Consider the following 16,963-nt stretch of genomic DNA (forward strand, 5'->3'; position numbering starts at 1 on the left):
TTTATTCCCACAATATACATACCTGGTCCCTCCTTAAGCCAAAATTTACATATAATTCGCTGGTGCCAGAATGTTGGCATTGATGCCATGCATATGCGACGGGTGATCGTTTTGTCCAAAAATACCTCTAGTATGTAAGACATGTGTCTTCCATTATACCAGGGATCACCTACAATATGCTCCATTTTGCTGGTGCTTCCCAGTATTCCTGATATTTCCTCCAGTTTGTCAGTACCAGTATTTTGCCATGGTTGTCCCATATGCCAGGTGTTGCCTCTAGTAAGCCAGTGCTAGTTTTCACAAGTGCCTGTTATGCTAAGAATTGCCTCTTATATGTCGGGATCAACATTTTTCTATGGGTGCCTTGAGGCAAACAGCAGACTTACAAACATACCACCACATTCTTAGACACATGCACATTCACTCACATCTCTCTCACTCATTCACACTTATCCTTCCGTATTCACATTCATTAATTCTCACTCACTGTCTGGTACTAACTTTTTAAATCAGTCCCTCACGATCACTCATTCCTGCACTCACTCTTATTCACTCTTATTCACTCATTCTCACTCAGTCTCACTTATTCTCACTCCACCTCACCTATTCTTATTCACTCACACCGTCTCACTTTCACTCACTTATGGGCTCTCATTCACTTGCACTCACTCTCACTCATTCTTCCTTATTCTCAGTCACTGACCCTCTCACTCACTCTTTTTCTCACTTACACTCATTCTCACATTCCCCCACACTCATATTCCAACACACTCTTACTTCACTCACTGTCACTCATTCTCTCACTTTGTCTGTCGTGTCGCTCACTCACTGTCACTCAAACACAAAGATATGCCCTCTATCTCTCACACCCACACGCACTTACCCACAAGCACAGAACATATTTGTAAACGTTTATTTTTGTGTTTACCTCAGCTTCCTGCGCTGATCTTATTCCAGCTCCTGGTGCTGTATTACACCTTGGGGTAGGCACACAGCTGAAACAATTGACTGAAACCTTGAACCTGCGCAGACACCAGGTTTTCACCCCAACCCTTGGCTGCCTGTAATCATTTAATACTTTGTGAACACAGGGGCAGGGAAGCAGGTACAGAACATGTGTGCATTTCCTTGCCAGCCAAAAGATTGGAGACCACCCCTTCTACATGCAAGTTTCGCAATATGTGCAGTAATACAATCTGCACATTTGCACATTGCGAAAGACGTCTTTACAACACATTTCACAGCGGCGCCTTTGTAAATATGTAGCCATTTCGTAAAGATCGCCTACTGTTTGCTAACACAATTTGTAATTCTTAAATTTGGCAGATCACTTTGTGCAATACACTGCAAGCATTGTGAATCCTTAATTTTCAGTGTTTTGAACATCAGAAATACAGTTTTCATTTGAGATTTAATTTGCAGCTGTTTTGAGAAAGGCAAATGATTGTTACAACTAGTCTAATATTTCTGGACTAAGGACCGGTTGACATCTGCTCTATTTTTTGTGTTTGTGCAGATGGAGTGAAAAGTGTCACTCAGCTCAAAATAATGCTTTTTTTTATTTTTTAAATCAGCCAGCAGAATGAACTACCCGGAAATCAGGCCCAGGGACCAGCTGTTGGAACCAAAGCAAGCGCAGTTGGTAAACCAGTCAAGAAGAAGGGCAAAGCAGCAGCAGCGGCCGCTCCTCAAAAGCCAAATCCGCTGGACCAAACTTGTATTCATCCTGAATCATACGAGGTCGCCATGAGGTAAGAGGTGAAGTCGGTACAAAGCCATTGAATTAAAGATAGTGGCCACACCTGCAGAATAGAACAATGAAAAGTATTTCCATAGGTGACACCTCAAAGGCGTTTAAATAGGAAAGTTACTATGATACCGCTTACCTATGTTTAGACCCAGAGGTACTGTTGGAAAAGGTTATGCAGCACTTATAAAGGGCTGCCATCTGTGCTCAGCACATTGCCAGGGATCAGCGTATTTGTTGTATTGATTTAAGGAGTCCTGTTGATTCAAGGAGTCAAGGAGTGATGCTGTAATTTCGTAACCGAAGACACGATATGTAGGTTCGCTAAATTGAACTCTCCCTACCCAAATGCAAAACGCTAATTTACTATTTTATTTAGCACAGCAATCACCCCTGAAGGGGTATCTCCGCGCTAAAGGAGCGATATATGCAGAGCCAGGTTGGTCAGTTGATGAAAAATTCTGTCTTTAGGAGTTTCCTGAAGTGGAGGATATTATTGCACTTCCGTAGTTGAATGGGCAATGAGTTCCAGTACACGATGTCCAAATATGCAAAAGCTTTGCCCCCTGCCCAAAGTTTTCTGTAACGAGTGAGAGCTAGCAGCACTTTATCCCAGAACGAAGAGATCTACCAGGCAGATAGTACTTAAGTTTTTCGTCGAGGTAGCTAGGGCCTCTGCCATTTAATAACTTGACAGGAGCCCTGTGGTACCCCCTTAGTGAGCTCCAAGGTATGAGACCGGAAAGGGCCCAAGTTGACAGTTTGGGTAAGCTGGTCCAGGAAACTAACGAGCCATTTGAGTGCCAGTCCCTGTACACTTATCTCATTCAGTCTTTAGAGTAGCATCTGGTGAGCCACGGTATCAAAAGCTGAGGACAGTAGTACTAGCAGTACCACCTTATTTTTGTCCAGGGCAAGTTTGATGTAATCTTTGACGCCTATGAGAGTTGTTTCAGAAAAATAGTTGGGTCTGAAACCGGATTGAGAGGGGTCAAGGTTGCCATGAGATTCCAAGTAACCCATGAGCAGAGTATTAATATGTCTTTCCAGGAGTTTGCTCCTGAGTGGGAGGAGTGAAATGAGGCGGTAGTTTGTCAACTCAGTTGAGGGAATTGGGAGCACTTGTGCCAACTTCAATTTGCGTGGGAGTCTTTCTTCACTCAGGGATGCATTTAATATAGTGCAGATAGTGGGGGCTAGTTGCGTGGCTAGTAAGGCAAACAGGTTGGCTGGCAAAATATCGAGGGGTGATCCAGATTTAGCTGTTCTCAACATCTCTTCTACTTGAGGCACCTGTAAAGCATGAAAGCTCTCAAGGCAGCCCTCGTTCTCTCTCTCTGAGATGTAAACAGTAGGACAGAGAGAGATATCAGAGAGTTTAGAGTCACTAGGAAATTGATCATATATTAATTTGTTCCTCAAAATGGTTGGCAATATTATTACATAATGTCTGAGGGGGGTGGTCTGATTAGTACAGGATATGGGGTTGGTAAAACAACTGTGACCTTTGTAGAGTTCTTTAGTAGAATTTCCAGCTTGGCTTAGCCTAGAGGTAATATGGAATTTTTGTGCCTTTTTGGGTTTCGCCTGCCGAAGGCTGCGCTCTGCGCAGCTTTTCGGCGCAGGCGAAATCCTTTGCTTACAATAAGGACTCGGGAACGTGCCCCGGCTCCCATTGGCTAGCTCCATAAATGGAGGCTAGCCATTGGGTGCCGGATCTGTCCGTCAAGGCCGGACCAGATTCGGGGGCGTTCCCGAGAATTTTTCTCTTTTGCCCACGTCATGCGGCGGTGGGTGGGGCTTTTTTTTTTGGCTGGTTGAGGTTTGTTTGGGCCATTTGCCGGCCGACCGCCGGCCGAGGAAGTCCAGGTGAGTGGTTCCTTTCCTGTCCGTTCCTTTAGTTGTCCGTGTCTTTCCCGCCCCCCCTTGTGAAGCTCGTACTTCAGCCCGTGGGCCTGGTGGACGTTGCTTGGGGGATGGGCTGGAGAAGAGGGGGAAAGTGGGTCAGGGAATGGTATGTAGTAGCGGGAGAGGGGAGAGATATGTGTTCGTTTTACTTTTATTTATGTAGCATTCATTGTTCGTGTGAAAAAACGTTGCTAAATCAAAACACAGCACTTTAACGTCGCATTTAAAAAGGTTATTCAACGTGTTAGGCCTATTGGTTGGAGCAATGGAGTTCAGCGTTTCAGGGCGTTTCCCAGAGAATGATTGGAGTAGCGCTTTTGACTTCTTGGAGAGGGGGGGTGAGAAGGAGCCGTAACTTGTCGTGAAGCTCCGGACATGGCGCTGGGCAGTAACGTTCTTCTCCGTGGAGAGTTTGAGAGCGATGCAAGCAGCCTTGAACACACTTCTGGCGTCTATGGGTAGCAAATTCAGAGAGAATACAATTCCAGAGAGCTGTCCGATCTTCTGGAACTCCGAAGGAGGGGAGCAGCGTCTAGAAGTGTAGCTGCGAGGGCCCCACGTGAACCTTCGTCATGCGGATAGGAAAGCGGTGCCGTAGTGGAGTCTCAAGAGGTCTAGAGATTGAACTACTATTGTACGCTCATCATGGGTAGGAGATGCTTCATTCTCCTGAGTCGGGTTATTTGGACGCGTGCACTTTTCGCTCATGCACTTACGTGTGCCTTTAAGGTCAAGTTCTTGGCAGAGATTTGTCTTTTTTTTTTTTTTTACCTGGCTGGGCTTGCTGTCCAGTAGCAGGAGGGCATCCAGTGGGGTCTGAGTAGCGGACGCCAGGCTCCACCATCATGCCATGTAGATGCCCAGAGCATTGTCCTCTGTTTGGAGCGTGGCTGTCTCAGTGCATCTGGGTATAAATCCTGGTTTAAAACCATCAAGGAGGCAGCTAGCCTCGCTGCGTTTAACAAGTGTTTTTGCAACACGGAATTTAAAGGAATTTGGGGAGAGGGGTGAATTTGGCCTAACATTCGCATAAAGTGCATGACAAGAACCCGAAGGGTAGAAAAGAAGTATGGGTCTAGCCGAGAGAGTGATGGAAGACATAAAGGATACGACCTGGAATGAGAGAAGGAAAGACGAATTAAAACTGAAGACAAAGACAGGCAGAACCAGTTAGAGAAACCGGACAGGAGTAATGAGTTAAAGACAGCAGAAATGTCCAGCGAGGATGATGAGGGGAGTGATGAAGAATGGGAGAGCGGGGGGGTGGGTGCGCAGTGGAGTAGGCTCCTCCCTGGGTTTGTTTAAAGTTCAGCAGATGTTACCCTGGGGGCGGAGGTGTTCATGGAGTCCGAGGGGCCCTGACCTGGGAGATAAAGAGATGTGGTTTGACCCTGCCCGGGCAGTGCGGAGTGTGTGTGTGTGCTGGGAGGAGGGGCGCTGCAGCCCGGCCTCAAGGGTCAAATATTAGAACAACGCTGTTCGGGCAGGGCGAGTCCATACAACTCTGCTGGCAGGAAGAAGGCCCCTTCCCGCCCCCTCCCACCTCTAGGTACATTTTACAATCTGACACCCCTCTGTGACATTCAGCACCTCTGCGGCCATTAGCCCCTTTCATGATTGACACATACTGGGCTCCCTTAAGGTCCAGGACATATGGGGGTGAAGGCAGCAGGGACTGAGGCCGCTGCTGTCATACACTAAAGAACAGCATGGGTGTACCGGGACTCTCCCGCTGTAACAAAAGAGACCGCAGGCTCCCATCACAAGGTACTTAGGAATCAAACAGCCATATACAACCGATTCTGAAAAGGATTTTGCTTTCCCCCAGAAAAATGTGCATACAATTAGTATATTTATGCTAGTCGTAATTTATTGTATTTTATTCCTGCTGCTAGGCCTCCTAACTGGCAGTTCTATAGAAAAATACATTAGACGAAAAGTCCACAGAGAAATATTACCTTCTAACATTGGGTAAAAGAAATAATTCTGTTTATTCATGAGTGTGTAGATGATTACATGTGATAGAATACGGTCTCCTCCAGGCGTCTATGTGCAACAAACAGGGCAAAGATTTAATGCTGAGTAGAGACGTCTCAGTGTCTCACTATACTGAGATTGATACCAGGGGAAGCATTTGTTTGAGTTAGAGGAACACTTCTTACTTAAAGAGCTACATAATAGCAAAATGCACCATACCAAGCGTCACGTGATTTGTTTAATGCTGCAAAAAAGACTTTTTTATCAGAAAGTTAAAGTTTCAACTGTTGTGTACAACTGCAAACCAAAAGGAACAAATCTAAGAAGCACTGATACACACCAGTTGAGGTGCTTTCTAAAAAAGAAAATGCCTCATAGTGCTATACAGATGTCTTCTTTATTAGAGAATTACGCATTAGTCATAGTGTGGTATATTGGTAACCAGGCAGGGGCCGTTACAGGTAAGAGTGGTTGGGTGGTGGGGGAGAGGCAGGGGGCTGTCGACATACAACAGGATAGGGAAAATAAAATAAATAAATAAAACCACTTACCTTGAGCTTGCTGCATCACTGAGTCGGCGATGCAGCAAGTGCAAGTTGTGTTTTTTATTTATTTATCAGATTTAAATAAGCATTTGGTATAGCACTATTATGTGTTTTTTCAGAAGTGCCTTTTACTAGTTTATTTCAGTGCGGTTCAGATTTGCGGTCTTCACCCATTGTAGCCTTAACTCCTATTGAAATAGTTGCATTGAATGAAGAAGCAAAGTATAAAGGTCATTGTGAGGTGGCTATTGTTACACAAATGACAAACGTGGTCAGAAGTCTGGTTATAAAAAATAAGATCTCCTAAAAGACTTTGTTGTCTGCTCCCAAGGCCAGACTGGCAAAAATGCGAAATTCAGCCACCATGTGCAGACAAGCTAATGAGCGCTAGAACAAGAGCAACTATTTAAAGTTGCTGCCAGGATCATGTAACGTGCACCACCACTCCCGGAGGCCGAAACCAGCCTCCAAGCGTCAACAAGCATTTAGAATGCAATGGTCTTGGCATTATTAAAGGTAGAGCTATTGGCATTGCTCATGAATTTTTTTTTCATTTTCTTTTAAAACATAAATAAATGGTATTGTCATTTACAATGGCAATAGGTGAGCATTAGACAGTAGTAGAGAGTATTCCCAGACACAAAACCACGCGCACACACACACACACACACACACACAGACAGAGCCACGCACACACACACAGACAGACGGCTCTGTCTGTGTGTGTGCGTGGCGCTGTCTGTGTGTGTGTGTGTGCGTGGCTCTGTCTGTTTGTGTGTGTGTGGCTCCGTGTGTGTGTGTGCGTGGCTCTGTCTCTGTGTGTGTGTGTGCGCGCTTTGTGTGTGTGTGCGCGGCTCTGTGTCCGCGAATACTCTCTACTACTCTCCAATGCTCACCTATTGCCATTGTAAATGACAATACCATTTATTTAGGTTATTTAAAAAAAAATGTCATGAGCAATGCCAATAGCTCTACCTTTAATAATGCCGAGACCATTGCATTGTAAATGCTTGTTTAACAAGGTTAGACGGAGGCTAATGGGACGTGCTAATTCCTCCTGCTTCTCCAGACCTCTCTCCCGCTCTTCCCCTCCCTCCCCCAACCCCCATCTCTCTCCGAGAAGACTGATCGGGAAGTGGTGTAATGGGTCTTAACGCTAGCTCTACATTTTTTCACTGCTTTCTGAGAGCTCATTTTCCTAAAGTGTGTTTTTGGGTTTCGCCTGCGTGAACCCTGCCAGCATTATCACTTGCACCATACAAATGACCTGAAATGCGAAGAAAAAAATAATAATAAAATAAATAACACCACAGAGCCATGATGCAGAAACTGAACGCTGTGCGGCAACGAAGTGCATGGGGTGTTTCTCGTCACCGCCACCCGGGCCAATAGCAGGCAAAGCAGCAGGCGGCGTCAACATACTGTATAGCTCTATGGATGTATATATGTGTATATTCATGACGTAGACGCCGGGGGCGTGGGCGGGAAAGAAGAGAGGGCGGGGGTATGTCATGTATTTACTTTGGCAATACTTGTCTGACTTGTCGTGCCAATAAAGTAGATTGTATCATGTTGTGAAGGATGGGCGAGCAGAGGAGAAAAAAAGGGGAGGAGGCAGGGAGGGTAGAGGAGTAGAGAGGGCAGAAAGGGGGCGGCAGGGCAGTGCAGGGGAGGAAAAGAGGGAAGGAGGAGGGCAGAAAGGAGGGGAGAGGAGGAGGCCGCGAGAGGGAGACAGACAGGGGAGGTTGGAATGAATTGCTTGTCTTGCCAGCTGGAAGGCTCGGCTCCCTGAAAGTTTTCTCGGTGTCCTTTCGCTTGTCTTCTATCGGAGCGGGCCCTCAAGGTGACATCTGGCCCGCCCCACCGGCTCCGCGGCAGTGCACACGCCCCTTAGCCCCGGCACCGACCTACCAGTCGGGCTCCCCGGATGTGGCTCGAGCGCTGTGCCCGGCTTCCCACCTGCTCTCCCGGGCCCGAAGGCGCCTCGAAGCCTTGTTCATCTAGGCTGCATCACATTGTTGCCAGGCTTCAAACCTCCGATTGGCACAAGTCTTACTGTATTTAACCAGCTTGTCTTGCTTTTGCCCAGTTCTTCTCTTGGATACTTTATTGTCTGCGTGGGTTTATTTCGGGTGACGCGCGCTGCTGAGTATCTCCACTCGTAGCTTGGACCAGCCCGTGGGTTGCAGGTTATATTTTTTTTTAATAGAATTTCTGTTCTGACTGCCACCGACCCTCCGTTTTCTTTAAACTGGATTTATTTAAAAGATTTCCGGTGGAATGCACGTTCGCTAATCGCCACCCTCAACCCCTGGCACGGAGCGTCCCAGGGAGTGCCCGGACCTCCTCGTCGCTTCAGTGGATATCAGTCTGGGGCGGGAAGGCTGGCTGCAGTGCTATGGAGTGCTAGAGAGTGCCTAGGGAGTGCTAGAGAGTGCAGAGTGACCAGGGAGTGCTAGAGAGTGCAGAGTGACTAGTGAGTGCTAGGGAGTGCTAGAGAGTGCAGAGTGACTAGTGAGTGCTAGAGAGTGCAGAGTGCTAGAGAGTGCAGAGTGACTAGTGAGTGCTAGAGAGTACAGAGTGACTAGGGAGTGCAGAGTGACTAGGGAGTGCTAGGGACTGCAGAGAGACTGCTAGGGAGTGCTAGGGAGTGCAGAGTGACTGCAGAATGCTAGGGAGTGCAGAGTGGCTGCCGAGATTTACCTAATAGCAATGTAAATGACAATGCCATTTATTTATCTGTTTTCAAAACCAACACATAAATACAAATTTTGTCATTTACAATGCCAATAGCTCTAACTTTTCCAAAGGCGAAACCATTGCATTGTAAATGCTTGTTAATATTCCTATGGTAGAGTGCGAGAGCCGTTTTATAGATTGTTTTCACTTACTCTGTGTTTTATGCCGTGTTTTATGCCGCGTTTTTTCCAATTTTTTAAAGTTTGATTGTTCCCTTCAAAGTTTAGAGGTGTACCAGGCTCCATGTGTTCTATGGGAATTAGTGTGCTGCTGTTTTAACAGCGCCAGAGTTTCTGTGACTGATTCTACAGCCTCATGGAATGTCCCAAGCCTAGTCTCGATGTCGAAAGGTTCCACAAATGAAGGGGGTATAAAACCTTTCCCAAAGGAATCCTGCGTAATCTTATGCCATTGTCCTCTAAAATTACGAAGGGGAATGAAAGGAGTGTCACAAGACTGAATACCTTTTATCTGAAAATTAATCAGAGAATGATCCGACCAGATCACTGGGCAAGATGGTTCTGCAAATATATGAGGAGAGTTGGAGAGGATATTGTCCAGAGTGTGGCCTGCCGAATGAGTTGGGCCAGCCTTGATCATTACTAATCCTAAGGAGGCCATATCTGCGAGGAAGTTAGTGGACTCACTATTCCCACTATCTTCAGCGTGAATGTTAAAATCCCCTAGCACCAGAAATTACTAGGAGGAAATGGTGTGAGGGGCAATACTTTCCATCATTTAAATAGTGAAATCCTTGAGAGGGCCGGGAGGTCGCTATACAAGAGCACCCTTCCAGCAATCCTGTGGCGTAAGTTCTATCTTAAAAATACAGATTTCTATGTCATTGTCTGAAGTAGAGTCAATGATGGACACTTTCAGTGCTTCATTATATACAATGGCAATGCGTCCACCCACTTAAGTCTTCCTATCCAGTCTGATAATACAGTACTTTTCAAGAAGGGCTAAGGTGATGGCTGGAGTTTAGGAGGGTTTAAGCCATGTCTCTGTGAGAAAATCTTGCTCGGGAGAAACCGAATTTATTAAGTCCCATAGTTCGGTGGAGTGCTTGGGCAGGGATCTGCCACTGGCAAAAAAACATCTCAAATAGGGAATAGAGCTAAGGGCTACTGGACGGGATATGGGCCAGGGAGTGGAAGCTACCGACTCCAACTTGTCCGGGCTGTTATGTCCGGCCCTCTTCTCTGAAGGCTTCTAAATCTCAATAAAGCTCTGCCAATGACAACATTTGCAAGTAAACAGACCTTCGAGGTTTTTAAAAGGAATAGTCATATGACATGAGTCAGAGGTGTAAGAAAAGTAGGCAAGACGTCTAACCAGTTTGAGTTGAGTTGCTGAGTAGGAGCCCCTGAGAGGGGTGCCTGGAGCCCGAGAGACAGGAGCCCTAGCGACGGACGGGCGCAGACAGGCTTGCTTTTTTCGCGAGTGTGCGGAGTCTTCCAATTTAAGTAATGGAGTCTCCGGGACGACTAGACCGTCAATCCTGCAGGTTCCGCCACTAGTGGAAGCAGCCGGAACTTCCGGTGGCACGCTCGCTCTCTCCACACAATCGTGAAAGAAGCCCGTGGTGGACCAGAGAGCGAACAGGAAGAGGACGTTGGCTACTTTGACCCCGGTGGGTCTGTGCAAAGAGGCAGCAGGCATTCTTTTAAAAACAAGGTAAAATCAAATAAAAATACCAGCAAGCTCAGATATGTCCCAATAGGCGTCTACACTACTGCACATCCGCGGAGTCAGCCAATTTAGGTAGTGGAGACTCCGGGACGACTAGACTGTCAGCCCTGCAAGTTCCGCCGCAAGCAGAAGCAGCTGGGACTTCCGGTTGCACGCTCCCTCTCTCCACACAATCGGGAAAGAAGCCCATGGTGGACCGTAGAGAGATAAACTATAAAATTATATATTAGAAACTATTAGTATTTGTATATTAAATAATATATTGTAAGATATAATAGTGCTCCAGTTAAGCACTACATTGAAAAAATATTGATAAACATAGTGATAAATACTATTCAAATGTACTAGAACAAAAATGTAAAGTGATCTCTAATTCTTGTACCTACTGCAATGAATGGCAAGCTTTTTGGTAAAGCAAAGCTTATTCACATAGATAACGTAAAATAATGAAAGCACACGCCCCTCGTAATGCACATTAGAAGTCTTACACCTGTGAATGTGGATAAGTCAGCATTCCTACATGCTATAGCTTTTAACTTCTTCGTTCTTTCATTTCCTGACATTGGACATTTGCTGGGAGGCCCTTAATAGTTAATCCTTCTGCTTGAGTCGTTCTTACACATTCGTTCTTTCACCCATATATCGTGTTTTTCATGGTAATATTTAGTGCATATTTGTTTCCGGTGGGCGTGCCCATGGGCAGCAGGCATTACAAAGCATTAAATGTCAAGATTCCTGACCTCATGTTGATCTGTCGGTCGACCTAGGAAAGCATGTTGATATAGAGGTCACATGCACTCTGCAATGTCAGTTGGAACAATGAGTTTTGGAAATTTAACTCGCACTAAAATCGTGCATTGTTTATATTTAACTTAACAATCTTTATTTGAAAAACCCTCCACAAAACAATGTATAAGGACAATGGACCGGCTCCCTGCCACTGCGCCTTGTGAAGCAGTAATAGGGAGTCTATCAACTATTTCTATGGATGATATTCATGCCCAGAAACGGGAGTGGAGGCTGTGCCAGTCAGGAGGTGTTAGGAGTGAAAGAGGTCCATGGCAGGAAAGCAGGATCGAACAGAGGAGAAAGGATCCATTGGGAAGTGAACGCCGACATTAGGAGGTTTGTGGGAGGGGACACATGGGAGTTGGGTTAAATGAAGAAGCAGTGGTCAGAGTGCACAGCAGTAGAGAAGGAGGCTTGTGGTACTCATTGAGCAGTTTAGGAAATCGTAAGCTGATCTACATTTGGGGCAAAGGTGGTCTCCCCTATTACAAGAAAGCAAGAAGAGTTTAGAAACAAGCCTTCACATTGCATTCATTTGGGTTTAGCATATAGAACTCCCTCTTTTTACATGCACCCTGTATTGTGTTTAATGCAGAATAAAATATATCTACATCCATGATGCAGGGCAGAAAATGCCCTTTACCTGGTTCAATTGCAAAAAGCATCATTTGCAGCAGAAAAATACACAATATAGCATGCCAACCTTGGCCTGAATACCTATTTCCTCAACAGTTTTGTTATACTGATAAATAAGTTCTAGTTTGACAAACTTTTGAGGATTGAAACTACATTTGTTAGTATCATTCTTGAAATATTAAACCTTTCTTTTTAGGGAAGGTGATAAAAAACATATTTACTGTCATACCAGAGTAACCGCAGTGCATCAGTTAGTCTAGTTTAATACATACAACCAAAGATAGTTGAGCAGAGACTCCTACTTTTTCCAGATGACATGCTGCAGCTTTGAGTCAGCATCTCACTGTGCCAACAAGTAACACTGATGGGTTGTACCAAATGGAATAGATGTATGCGTTGACCTTAAATCCCAAAATGGTTTTCTCCCAGGGATTCAAACCACTGGAAACACTTATTTAAATTTAACATGTAAAGGAGATATGAGTCTTATTGCTGTACAATTTCTGGAATGCCTGGGACACCATTTACATCCAGATACAAGCCCCTGAATAATTTTGCTGATCTTATCCATAAAGCAGTTTCTTCTTTTACAGCTTTGTAGAGTAAGGAGGCACTTCTCTGTGACTTTATCGATAATACATTGTTTTGATGCACTACAGCGCGCTCACTTTTAAGTGCGAGTTTAAAAGCTACCTGCTGAAGACAAATAATTGCAATACCCCAGGGTTGGAGTATATCACTATCAGCATAATAACACTGCAAATCCTTTGGATGTAAAGAATACCTCACCTCTGCTTCTCTCTTCCGTGGTGTCAGAAATCTGACCCTTAAGGCAAAGCCTTGATAATTTTCTGTCCAGGCAGCCAAAAGGGCAGAGAAGAGCAACTTTTTTTCAGTGAATTTACCTTTATTTTTAAGTCCGTTTGTGGGATGCTAATGACTAGGCCAAGCGCATAGATGAGCAACAGGGTCCTGTCAAAAGCCATCACTTTAGAAAATGTATGTAAGTGTTCTAAATTTAGTCTCATTTCCTTTTTTGAAAATGTTCTCTACGTGTGCAGGTTTAAGAAAAGGTAAGACAATCTTCTAGACATCATATAAAAAATTGTATTTTGGGAGTTTGAGGCATATCTCCAAAAATGTTTCAGAGCTATTCTGTACAAAGTTTATGAAAATTGATATCAGTTACATTACCATTATGCCAAACATGAAGAAGATTGATCCACATGTGCCATTCTTTGCTTTTACTAAGTTATGCTATTTGATGTTAGAAAATTGTAAAACTTGTTTAATGAAGTTCACCATACACCCTATCAGATACAAGATAATGTAAGGGTTCTAAAGTTGGTAGGCTACTATGGCCTGTGACTTGTTTCTACCCATCAGTGTCATGATGTGAGTTGGATAATCGACTACAGCCTTTTTTATGGTGACCTTCAAATATTCTTGTGGTAGCTCTTAAAAATTTGGGAACCTGTAAATATTAGGAAGGTCATGAGGCCCTTGAAGTTCCACTCCCTTTTTTCAATCTATTTTTGTAAGCCTTAGAGGGTAGGGCAAGCGACTGTATGGTGATTGACACTTTTTTTTAACAAATATAATCTATGGAAGATCAGGCATTCTCAGCGCAGGGAAGATATGTTTTTTTGGTCTTTCGTGAGTTGACAGCTCCAACAGGGCAGTACAGTGTTGTTCCCACCCTTTGGTCCTAATGCCGTCCTTATTCACTGACATAATAGTCCTTCTCTTACATCTTTGGCCAGAGGTAACCCAGAAAAGCTGACAGCTGCCCTTATGGTGGCCTGGGGCAGTTGATATCTGTCCTGGGCTTGTATTCACAATACATGTAAAGGACAGATTATTATGTTTCTCCTACTGGGTAGTTGCAAAAGAGGGCAGAGTATAGCTGACTCGCCAAATTGTGTGATTGTGTGACTGGTCTCCAAACTCTCGACTCTGAACAAAAATGTGGGCGATCAAGGGATTGGACTAGTACTAGACAAGGTTATGCATATTCATTGTAACTACTTAACTTGATTTGCTTTTCTTTATGGATTTGCTGGTCTCGCTGCTTAAGTCCTTTGTTTGGCATAAACAAGCTTGATGTTAGTGCAAAAATATGAACATTTGATTGGAGATATGCATGAGACAATGTTTGTAGCGCAGCCCTGGCTATGCAGTTCTCATATGGAAATTGGTACCTCAGATACACTTTGGAACATGGCTTGCCCCTCCCTTGTCACCCTCCGTTTGAGCTGCATGCCGTGACTGAATCCACCCACCATTGTGGGCATGGCCGGACTGGGGAACAAAAGCAGCCTTGGCAAAAATGCTCAAACCAGCCCTCTTCCCTTCATCTTCTAGCGCTCTCTTTCAATCCATGATCTTTCCTTCACTCCTGTCTCTCTTCTCCCTCTCTGATCACTTTGTCTCTGCCTTCCCCCCCTCTCTTTCAGCCTCCACTTGTCTGCTGCAATTTGTCTTGAGGAGATGGGGAGTGTCCCTTGGCTTTCGAAACCAGTCTCCAGTGGCTGCAGCCGACCATTGGAGTGCTTGGTCGAGTAAAAGACCTGTCCGTCCCTGCTGGTGGGGGCCCGAGGCACCCTGAGACTGTCCCTACCATCTCACTAAGCCCCCTGTGAGCACACTTCTCTTCCTGCCACCTCATCCGTGTTGGACATTCTTGGCGGCTTGTCCCCCGAATGCAATATCAAATTGATTCGGCAGTGAAAAATCAGCACAAATGTTGTGCACCCAGAACAACTTGTATAACATATTGTGTCGTAAACAAATGGTGTGAAGTTGATCCATTCCCTATAATACTTTTCAGTGAAATAGTCTTTGTTTCGGTGATTTGAGAGGATCCGTCATTGGAAGATTTCAAACACTTATCTTGACGCTATACATAGCAACGTTGCCTAATCCAAAGTAGGCGCGCCTTTTAGTGTTGTAGTGCAGCATGACTGCCTGTGAAGTTCTCAGACGTATTCAGCAATCAGGGACACGTCTAAGATATTTGACCCCAGTGACCTGCACACTATAAAGAAATTGGTCCCAATGATTAAATGTGTTACCAGGTCAAACATATTTCTATACCCAACTACTAAATTGCATGATATTTTTATTATCATATACAGTCCATGTCGCTGGATGATAATACTACATAAATGTTTGCACAAAGAGGCCATAGTGCACAGTCTGATACTATTAATCAGAGTTTATGTGTGTTACTAATACGAGGGGCGGGCGCAGCTGGTAAATCTTACTTTAGGATAGGTTCCTCTCTGTCATCACCCTGTGGCACAGCTGAGCTCTGCCTTTCCTTTTGAGAAAACATTATCTCCCTTCATAACCTAGACTGAATGTATTTGTTTTTTCAAGCGCCGCGTGGTGAGCATGTTCTTTACTTAAGCGGGGCTGAGGTTCCTGTGATAGACAGCTAGATGTTTTGCAACGTTCACACTATATGTTTTTTGTACTTAGGGAATCTCACATTTGGCACAAGAAACTGCTGTGGTTGCAGCTTTTAAAATGAGAGATTGAAAGTAAAACCCACACACTTTTTTTCAGACCTTTTCCAATGGTTTTCTGTGAAAGCAGATCATCTTTATATATTTGCCAACATACTTTGTGTTCCTGTTGCGAAATGACTTGAATGCAAAGATGTTTAAATGTCTGATTGGTAGGCTGAACGTTTAGATGTTAAAGTTGCGAAATCTCCTTCCAGGTTGTTGGTTTAACCAGAATGTTTTCCACTTCGCTTGCATGGATGCATGCGAGTTTATATCTCACAAGCCTGGTTGCAAAGCAAGAGGCGGGATTTGCAGTGAGGCCTGAGCACCACTGGGGTTTTAGGGAAAAGGGTGCAGGAAAAGGAACATGGGCCAGTCCGTACTCAGTGGTGCATGGGAGTATACACGGGAGGGATTATTCTTACTAGGGGTGACTGGCTGGCACAGTACTGCCAGGTCTTGTGTGGACTCCAGCTCCTTTGAGGAGTGTTTGCCGAATCTTCAGCAGGGTAGAATTCCAGACTCAAAGTGCATGTAAAGTCGGAAGCCTTTCCTACTCTTTCCTTCACTTTGTGATTTCAAGCTCGGCGATGGTACTGTTGTGGGTGAATTTGTCCGATCCACCAGAGATATCGTGCTTGGTTAACAGTTGCAGTGGGTGACTACATTGACTGCCTTTTATGGTTGCACGGCAAGCCTTCACTGTGTTACACTGGAGCAGTGACACCTGTTTGAACGCTTTTATTGATTAGAAAAATAATGTTGAATTCACATAAGATTAAGGTGGCATGACTAGGACTCAGCCAGCTTACATTGACATCTATTCCTATTTTCAGAAAGAAATGTGCACTTTCATTTCATGTGAACAGGTTTTTCCCCCATGTATGTCTGCTGTGTGCTTTACCATTTCAGAAAATCGGTACAATAGAAGCCTAATCCATGGTCTCGGTATAAATATATATTAATGTGTGCTCTGTCCAGGAAGCTATGTTCAGGACCTTCCTGGCTTTATAACTTTTAAGGTCCTTGCTTGCGTCTTTTCAATGAACCATTCATTAGATGAGCTTTCTACTCTTTTTTGTATTATATAAATGTATTGCACTTTATTTCATTCCCTATGCACACATCATTCGTTAATATGCAGTAAAGTAAGTGTTTCTAGATGTATCTTATTGAATGCATCTTATGTATTAAGATGTTCTCTGCTACATTGCTAGTTCAACCCTGTTGTGTTGTATCTTACCACTGAATGTGTCTGGCTTTACTGTCTAAACCACTATAAAAGATTGTTTTTGGGATATTTGCCAGACATTCCTGGGCTTTTAAACTGAGCAGACTCCGCTCTAATCTATTTACTTTATACTGAAGACTTTCTTTGCCTCTCTAACTGTTCATACTCTACACTAGTCTGTCATTTG

The 16,963-nt window shown here is 44.4% G+C and overlaps 1 protein-coding gene and 1 long non-coding RNA gene across 3 annotated transcripts in view; one reads left to right on the forward strand and one right to left on the reverse strand.

Moving 5' to 3' along the window:
• Positions 1-16,963, forward strand: part of SRBD1 (S1 RNA binding domain 1) — an 855,271-nt gene that overhangs the window by 741,081 nt on the left and 97,227 nt on the right. For both annotated transcript variants that reach the window (XM_086927787.1, XM_086927788.1), the window contains exon 20: positions 1,575-1,751. In XM_086927787.1, coding sequence (XP_086783913.1) covers positions 1,575-1,751 — 177 coding nt within the window. The remainder of the gene's footprint in view (positions 1-1,574; positions 1,752-16,963) is intronic.
• LOC147709212 (uncharacterized) overlaps positions 1-16,963 on the reverse strand; it is a 63,700-nt gene that overhangs the window by 36,305 nt on the left and 10,432 nt on the right. The window lies entirely within an intron of this gene.

This window comes from Lissotriton vulgaris, chromosome 6, assembly GCF_964263255.1.
Source record: "Lissotriton vulgaris chromosome 6, aLisVul1.2, whole genome shotgun sequence".
Classification (NCBI taxonomy): Eukaryota; Metazoa; Chordata; class Amphibia; order Caudata; family Salamandridae; genus Lissotriton; species Lissotriton vulgaris.